This window comes from Notothenia coriiceps, unplaced genomic scaffold (assembly GCF_000735185.1).
Source record: "Notothenia coriiceps isolate Sejong01 unplaced genomic scaffold, NC01 NC01_scaffold00005788, whole genome shotgun sequence".
Lineage (NCBI taxonomy): Eukaryota > Metazoa > Chordata > Actinopteri > Perciformes > Nototheniidae > Notothenia > Notothenia coriiceps.
Window position 1 is genome coordinate 621,407 of NW_011338489.1, and position 9,398 is coordinate 630,804.

The 9,398-nt window shown below is 37.7% G+C and overlaps 1 protein-coding gene across 1 annotated transcript; it reads left to right on the forward strand.

Moving 5' to 3' along the window:
* Nucleotides 1-856: 856 nt before the first annotated feature.
* On the forward strand, nt 857-4,980 carry irf1b (interferon regulatory factor 1b). The gene is made up of 10 exons (XM_010768585.1): nt 857-1,015; nt 1,763-1,855; nt 2,457-2,556; nt 2,661-2,828; nt 2,972-3,012; nt 3,184-3,277; nt 3,433-3,549; nt 3,683-3,711; nt 3,899-4,013; nt 4,305-4,980. The coding sequence occupies exons 2-10, from the start codon at nt 1,769-1,771 to the stop codon at nt 4,391-4,393; spliced, it is 840 nt and encodes a 279-aa protein (XP_010766887.1). The 5' UTR covers nt 857-1,015; nt 1,763-1,768; the 3' UTR covers nt 4,394-4,980.
* Nucleotides 4,981-9,398: the final 4,418 nt, after the last annotated feature.

The window sequence follows — 9,398 nt, forward strand, 5'->3', positions numbered from 1 at the left end:
AGGCTTGTTTATCACATGATATTGGCTTTGTTATCAGGTCAATGAGTGTGTGTTGTTTGCAGGTTGTTTAATACGTTTATGATGCATAGTTGTATTTGATTGAGATAGCTTGCATTTTGCAAAATATGTCAAACTGCAGATTGATTTAAGATTTTGTTCACGAGCCCTATACTATATTTAAAGATACATATTATTATTATTATTACATTATTGTTATAATTTTCACTCATTATATGCTTATATACTGTATATGACACATTAATATACACTTTCTTTGATATATGTAAATAACAAAAAACACCTGCAAATATTAAACGTATGCAATAAGCAAAGTCTGCAGAAATGCCCCATTCTAAATTATTATTAAAAATAATTATAATAATAACATGGGGGTGACACACAGGTTAAGAGGCTCATTGATGTTATAGGGTCGTTCCCGTCTACGTGCTGTAAGACACCATAATCATCCCCATGTTGTTATAAACTTCCTTTTGCTTTCAACGGCGTGATTTCTCGGAAACAGGTCTATGGCAGAAAGCTACTGGCATCTGCGCATGCGCCTGCACACTGTAGAAAATATTAATCCTACCTAACTGGATTTTTATGTTTTTATTATAAGTGGATAATTTTCTGCCAATATGCAAAGATTAGATACATTGTTTACAGTGAAATTCATTCTTGTTGAAATATATTTCCGGATTAGAAACTAATACGAGTTGCTTGCACTGATAAGCGTTTTCTTATCAAACATGCACACTCCACTTTTTTTTTTTTTATTCTCGTGATCGACATGTTTTACAGCAGCCGGGGAAAACCCATGCTTTCGTCCTCTCCCTATAAAAGAGAGAGGCAGCTCTGTGAGGAGACTTAACGCGCTTCTGATCAAGACAGATCTCCAAGTGGACAACTCAAAGAAGAGGGGAAGCTTCATATTACTTTGGAAGAAACACTTAAACCAATCGAACTACTTTTCTGCATTTTTCCTCTTACGGATCATCATAGAACAACCAAATCTGTAAGTGATTTGATATCAATGTATAACTTGTGCTTGCTTGGCATGCCTTAGATTGAAACATTGTTATTACCGGGAGCTGCTTTTGATGATAAATATTGGAAATTTTGAATAAATTAACTGAAAGATAACTTTGCTAGTAGCTACAAACAAACACCTCAACGAATTTAGTGATGTTTGTATTTATTCGCATAGTATTTTTTGCGTTATTCTTGCACGTGGTGTGTACGAATTGCGCAAAGGACTTTTATTGATTCGCAGGATTTTTTTAATAGGGATGTTTTTTTATACCTTTTTGTCTGCTATCTATCGCATACATTCAGCATTGCACGAGGAGGTGTGTCTGCCCGCGCGAAGGGATCTTTGGAAACGCGCCTTTCCAGTGCCACCTGTGTGGATACAATTGACTTGCACAACTTTTTTTCAAACTTTTGGACTTCTAAATTAGTCCAAGTGGAATTTAAGACATTAATCATTTTAAAAGCACTACATGTTAAATCAGTACATGTTTTTTTTTGGTCTTTTGTGACATTCATAAGTAGCCTGACTCCTACACGCCCCCCCCCCCCCCCCCAGCCTGTCTGCCCCGGCCGTGAACCTCGCGCAGCCTCACGCGCGGCCAGCAGGCAGCAGTAAATCTAAAAGTTCAGGCAGATGTTGAAGTCGATTTCCTCTCACTGCTGTTGTATATCACACACTGCACTTCTTGTTTATCTAAAGACTCTTTTCCTCTGTTGATGCATATTTTAGGCAAACATGCCGGTAAAAAGGGAGAGGATGAGGCAATGGCTGGAGAAACAGATCGAGTTATGTACCGTCTCGGGTCTCAGCTGGGTGGATAAGGTGAGAAGTGAATTTTCTTCTGAAACAAATGTGATTGGTTCATGTCAATGTCATTTACTGAAAGCGTATTCAGCATATTGAGAGGAGTAGAAACAGACATTCTGAATGCAGCAGGGAAGTGATGTGACCTGCATGAGTTTTTTTTTTAATGTTGTTCCGAAGCTCACCACACAATATTTGCATGATACTCTTACAGTAGCTTGTTTGATGCACCAGCTGGGTTGCGTTTTGGTGGTGTGCTAAAAAAAAAAAAAAAACGTATAGCTGACAGTTTATTTAAAACATTTGGCAACTATGGTAACCGTTTAAACAGACTCTCCAAACAAAAGACACTGAGAGATAGTTGTAACCCAAGTTTGTCTCTTTCTCACAGATTTTCAAGCGTATTCTTTGTTGAACTAAAGAAAAATAACAATAATAAAAGTTTTTTGGTGTGCTGTGCAAAATATATGTTATGGCTATGCAATAGATAATTGTTAACGGTAACCTAATCTAAGTTAGATTCTCACTTAGATTGACAGCTACTTACATATTTGAAATGTTGTGTTGTGTAGTTTTTTTCTTTGAATCTTTGTTCCAACCTTTTGTACTTATTTTTTAGGATTCGAAAATGTTTTCAATTCCCTGGAAACATGCAGCCCGACACGGCTGGGAGATGGATAAGGACGCATGCCTGTTCAAAAAATGGGCACTCCACACAGGTGAGCAAGTTTGAATACACACCCTAACTTTGCACAGAATAACGCAAACCCTCTTCTTTTGTTTGGATGAACAATCATGAGACTAAACAAAATGTATTCTGCAGGAAAATACATTGAAGGTCAAGCCTGTGACCCCAAGACATGGAAAGCCAACTTCCGCTGTGCAATGAACTCACTGCCTGACATCGAGGAGGTGAAAGACAAGAGCATCAACAAAGGCCACCAAGCTGTGCGTGTCTTCAGGATGCTGCCTGTGTGCCCCAAATCTAGAGGTGAGAAAACTAACAAGAAGCCAGCAAGCATTTTTATATATAATTTCCATTGGTGTGAAGCCACTGCCGCATGCTGATTTGTTTTTTTACTTCACACATTGAGCTGTTTAAGTAATGAAAATGTCTTTCTTTCATCTACACAGTTAAACGAAGCAAGACAACGCAAACAAAGTCCAGAACGAAGGTAAATACTCCTGATATCTTGTGATTCGTAATAATTGTTGCATAGTAAAAGGTATTTTCACATTAAATATATATTAAAAAAATAGTCAGAGCTAGAAATAAAGCTGTAGATGTATTTTTTATCTTATGGGGAAATTATAAATCTCACAAAATGTAATTTCTATTTCAACAGAACGCGATCAAGATGGAGGAAGACTCAATCAGTACAGAGCCTTCGTCCACTCAGGAGAACAATGTGGACAGCACAGTGAAAAATGAGCAGACAGGTGAGGAAGAAACATATGGATAGTTGAGGAAGACACTTTAAACAATAGGATTTTCACTGGCATTCATTCAAAACTGTTGAACAAGTATATAGATTAGATAGACTATTATCTGGAGAATAACGTGTACTTAATGCTATTTTTTGCCATTTTTGCAGATTTTTCATTCCTGAATCCATCTGAAGTTCCTGATTGGTCTGTGTCATTTGAAATCGACTCCAGCTTTCCAAACACCTTCTGCCACAGATTTGAAGTTTCACCTGAGCACAGCTCCGGTAAGACAACAACACCAAACGCACTCTTGCTAATAAATGGTTTATGTAATAATGAAAGGTAGTGGAATGCTATCACAGCGCTGTACTCATCCTTCCCTTTTTTTCTCCTTCTCTCCTTGCTGTGATCTTCCAGATTACAACTCAACAGAAGATATCATCAATGTAAGCATGGCACCCACTCTCGCAAGCATGCATTTTTCATTGACAGGAATACCCATGTTTGTCTTAAGGTGCCTGTTTGGCTTGTGTAATAATTCCCACAACAATAAGATAAGACTGTTATGATTGGGAAAAGTCCAATTGCTCAAAATATTATGGCCATACTCAGTCCAGTGTTGCTCTTTTTTAGATTTGCCAAAAACTGGAGCAAGAATCCTGGCCGACATTCCCTTCAGACAGCATTGGGTTCCTGAGCGATGAAGCATACGCCAGTCCAGGAAGCCAGTGGAGTGAATCCTCCTCAGGTAAATGTTACTAGTTGATGGGTTGGATGCGGGTTAGGGTCTCAGCGATATTGCACATAGCCAAGAGACAGAATAACAAAAGAGTGTTCAAAACTAATGCAAAACCGTCTAAAATATTCTGACTTTAGGTCTATTTTAAGGGTAGAAAACACTACATTTCACACAATGTAACTCAGTAGCCTTTCTGCCTGATGTCTTTAAAGATTCCTGGTCATTCACCATGAAATGATAGGGATTTTATAATATGATGTATATTGTTCTAACCTATGATTTCCTTTGGTTGTTTTACAGCCGACGAGATAGAAGAAACCCCAAGCTATACCACATTGGGCTCAACCTACACAAATCGCACAGACGACCTCTGGTCCCCATTCCTGTAAACGAATTGAGATCTTCAGGATGGGATTGTGCTTTGACACTTTGGACTTTTAAAAAGCTTATCCTGTCCACCCCCCCTTCTCAGTGAATCACCCATCACCACCATCATGATCCCTCCATCCCAAATCAGAGATCTTTCTCCACCTCCATCAACCTTTTTGTACAGTTATTCAAGTGTTGTGTTTGGAGGAAGTCGCAAGCTGTTCATTTCTAATGTTGTTGGCTGGTTCAAGGCATTTTGGCGCTCAGTTTTTTGTCAGGAGTTCGTATGTGTGGACATGCGCAGGATCATACTCAGCTATGAATACACACAAGGGAAGCCAATGCTTACCTCTATAATGTAGTGGGATCAATATTTGACTTTGTAAAGTGTCAAATTCTAATAACTGCATAACATCCATTTTCCGTTATGTGCTCCTGTACATTTTAGTTTAAGGGATTAGAAATCATTTTAACAAACTTTTGGTGAAAGCTCTACTTTAATATATTACAGCCTTAAGTTCAGGAAGGAAAGTTGTACAAAGTTTCTGTAAATAGTTATTTTTGTTTGTGTGTGCTTTTTTCAGAAAATAAAAAATCTAAATGTGAATAAATGTGACTCTTTACTCTTTGTGTGTTTGTGTGCAGACAGTGAGATAAATGATTCTGACTAGATGTTAAAGTCAAAACATTTCCTCACATTGCAATGTATGTCTCTTGGTCTTAATCAGTATAATAAACTGTATATGATATATATCCTAACTTAAATCCGAAAACAGTTTTAAAAAGCTCAGATATCTCTTATCAATACTCCGTTTGTAACAAGTTAAACTGGATTTTATATTTGTTGCTAACCTAAAACAAACCAATACAATCTATTTTATGTGCGGTTCAATTAAGAACAAGAGTTTTTGTGTATCTCACGAGGTATTTTCACATAAGGAATAGGAACGAGTTACATCAAATGTTTTTCTTTCCCATGGGGTTCCCCTATAATTCTACATATTTTTGAGGAAATAATGTAGTTGTGTAACACTTTCGCTATGAAAGTGGACATTACTCAGCGTTAAAAATACCACAAATAGCAATAATAACAGAGAAGGGTGTGAGGAGTTAAGCCCAGGTTTTGATACATTTGATAAATATGTCTGCATGTTTGTGGCAGCTTCATAACAAACCACTGGGCTAGCAGGAGAGATGACATTCTTTTAATTCATCACATCAATCTTTTCAGGTGTTGCTTATTACTGTAAACTGCGTAAGGAGACTTGGAAAAAACACTTCAAAGATAAAAATGTGATCATAACAACAAGTGCTCTCCAAACAAAGAAACAACCTTAAAGTCTGGATTAAGGTTTGTTTTTGAAGTAAAACTACATAACATCCTTTACATTTTCAGATTGAAAGTAAAAATTGGCATGGGTTGTAGCCACAGTTGTAGACAGGGTTGCAGCCAGAATTGAAGAATTACTGAGGTTTTGAGACCAAGCCCCCTCAATTCACTCGTAGGCTTAATCTCATCCAGGTTGTGGTTAAACAACTTTATAAATGTCTGTAGCCGGATCTGTGTTTACAAGGACAGTTAGCAGCCCAACCTGTTTTACACACACATTAGAAATGATTTGCGGAGGTAAAGGGAGGTGGGCTTTTTACTAAAAGATACATTATTTATCTACATTTTAATTTAAAAATGTGTTTTATTTCATCACTCACAGACACAGGAAAAAGTAAAAAGCAGTATCACTTCAGAAATGTATAGTTTATTATCAAATATTTATAATAGCAGCACACAGTACACTTCATTAAATGATAGAGCCTTTGTGATCAAACCATAACTCCAACATAAAGCATCCTCTTGATTGAAAGTGTTATTTGAAAAACACATATTTACTGTTAAACTGCATTGACTCAGCGGCTAACTTTCTGGCTAAATAATAATTTACTAATCCCATAGAAGTCAGGTTGTTTGTCCTATTACTATTAAGTCCAATCAAAATATCAGGTCAAGTGAACATCGATGGATGAAAAAAAAAAGCTGAATTATTTCTTCATTAACCCTTTTTGTAGTTATTTATCTCTGAAAATAAAGACATGTTGACGAGCTTGTGTCCTGAGGTTGGTTAACTGTAGACCGGAAACACTTGAAATAGCGGATGTGACACTCTTTAAACACTGACCTAAGAACACATTTCTTTACTGGATGCCCATCAATTGTTGCGGAAAATATATTACCACAATTCCCACGAACTGTCTCCTTTTAAGTTTCAAGCATTTCCTTCACCGACGGCCATCATATTTTCTTCTTTCTTCTTCCTTCTTCTGCTTCAGACGAAGAGGTTTTCTGTTAGAAAGCAGAACAAAGGGATCATTATTATATTTCTGCCTTATTGAAAATATTCCTATTTGTGGAACACATCTTTTATCTTTTCATTGTACTTGACATACGTTTGGTAGCAACTAAAAGCAGCTAAGCAAAAGAAGAATTCCCATTTCTTTCATTTTACAAAACAATCAAACATCAGAAATGCATTTAAACGGTCTGGCAGATTTGGTTGCATCAGTAAATCTGAAAACTAAACAAAAGGAAGAAGACAGAAAAGAAACTCTAAGGAAAGTTGCAAGGATGTAACAAATAATCAATGGAAAGTGTAGACCTGTGTTCATCAAAAAGAATCAAGACAAAGAAAAGGTGGAGGTTTTAGATTACATTTTGAAAGTAGCAGCACAAAACTTAATGCCAACATGAATTCAAAAGTCAAGTAGTTTAGTTGAACAGTTTACTTAAACTCCTTACATTTTATAGATATACATTTATTAATATGAAGATATATGAAAATGTGTATGTATCCAGGTTTTTGCATAGATTAAATCAATGTTTTTTTCTTAATACAAGTTGTATTAATTGTGCAACCACACAAATGCCTAATTTCTTCAGGAAGATTCGGCAAAAATAAAATGTATATATTTTAGTTTTTTAGTTAATGGAAGATAAAAAAGAAGATAAATAAAAGTGAGTGGACAAGCTTTACATGTGTGTGTATACCGTGCTACATATGTGTATAGTAGGTCTGTTGTGATTATGTAGTCCGCATGTTTTTTTAAACCTAGCACAACAAGTAAGTACATTTGAGTTTGGTAGATTATTTATTTGGTGTAACAATGCTTCTTGGCAATACATCTTAAACAGTTTGAAAGCTTGTCTATTTCTCTTTTAAATGGTGCCACATTTGTGAGGAACATGCATTAGTGCAGGGGTGTCAAACTCAAGGCCCGGGTCCAAATCCGGCCCGCGACTTCATTTTATGTGGCCCACAAGAGCTTGAAAAGAATATAATATGTTTATTATACGGTTACGTGCCACTTTACAGTGTAAAGTGGCACGTAACCGTATAATAAACATATTATATTCTTTTCAAGCTCTTGTGGGCCACATAAAATGAAGTCGCGGGCCGGATTTGGACCCGGGCNAAAAGTAGGACATTGTTTAGATACCTCAAATCACTTGTACTTCACAATAGACCAACGTAGAGAAAGACTGTATGTATTTCAGATAAGATACATCTGTGTTGATCCCCGTAGGGAAATACAGGTGTCTTAGAGGCATTTGTGAAGCAGTAAACATAAGACTTGATTAGAGAGATTTGGATAATACCAAAATTAATCTCTGATTTTGGATTCCTTGTTCAACTTGGAGCAATGAAAGAACAACAAAGCTTACTCTACGAATTCAAGGTAATTCCTGTCGAGTAACTGATAAACAAAAGCTCTTTTAGGGGATAAAGTATTCCTTTAAGGACTTTCATGTGCGGTGCTTGAAATGGTATTACCCTTGAACTACACCCAGTCTGAAACACTCCCAACCACGAGTATAGCATTAGGTATTTTCCCTTTGACCAATGTGATGTTTGAACATCCCTGGCCTACCGTAGTGACTCCTAGAAACCCTATGATGTTCTTAATTCCTAATAAACAACAACAAGAACCCAATGACCCCTGGAACCTCCACAAGGAACTTAGTTAGACCAAAAACGACTGGCTCAGTTTACAAAGTATATGCACACACACACTAACACACACACTAACACACACACTAACACACCCATAACTATCTATATCTCACTTGAACACCACCAAAATAATCCAATCATGGACAAACCACAGTGTGTGTGTGTGCTGCGGCTTTCAGCATCCTCGCTGTTGTACATCAGTCGAATGCTGGCCGAGCTCGGATTTACAGCCACTGCCAAATACATACAAACACACACACACACACATTAACACACACTAATGCACAACAAAAAAACACACCTCCTTCTGTAGTGTACAGCGGCCACCGCAGATAAGCTCAAATAAACAACAGACCTGGAAAAATAAATCCACCTCCCTCTCTCTCTCTCCCTGGGGAGGAGAGAGAGAGGGCATCCAAAGAACGCCGCCTGTTTCTATAAAGCTTCTTGACATCACACACACCACACACACACACACACACACACACACACACACACACACACACACACACCACACAATCAGCGATACAAATAAGAAAGAGAGAGGGAGGTACAGTTCCACAGGGAGGAATCACCTCTTCTATCGCTGCACACACTCCTTTTATCTACTGGCTAATGAGGAGCAGATATACACACACTCACAAACAAGCACACACACTTAAGAACCTACGGACACACACATACACACTGCAGAAACTAAACACACAAACACACACGTCCTCAGGACTGTGGTTTCGTCAGACCATCTCTCAGCAAGTGTCCCACTTTCAAAACTATGAACCGCTGCTTACATCATTATGTAACGCTGAGTGTGTGTGTGTGTGTGTGTGTGTGTGTGTGTGTGTGTGTGTGTGTGTGTGTGTGTGTGTGTGTGTGTGTGTGTGTGTGTGTGTGTGTGTGTGTGTGTGTGTGTGTGTGTGTGTGTGTGTGTGTGTGTGTGTGTGTGTGTGTGTGTGTGTGTGTGTGTGTGTGTGTAGTACGTAGTACGTACGTACGTACGTACGTACGTACGTACCTACGT

What these genes read in the sequence shown, in the direction of transcription:
- irf1b (XM_010768585.1), top strand. Translation starts at nt 1,769, where the DNA reads ATGCCGGTAAAAAGGGAGAGGATGAGGCAATGGCTGGAGAAACAGATC. An exon ending in AAAATGGGCACTCCACACAG is followed by an intron (nt 2,557 to 2,660) that starts GTGAGCAAGTTT and finishes TGTATTCTGCAG; the next exon opens with GAAAATACATTGAAGGTCAA. An exon ending in TTCACCTGAGCACAGCTCCG is followed by an intron (nt 3,550 to 3,682) that starts GTAAGACAACAA and finishes GTGATCTTCCAG; the next exon opens with ATTACAACTCAACAGAAGAT.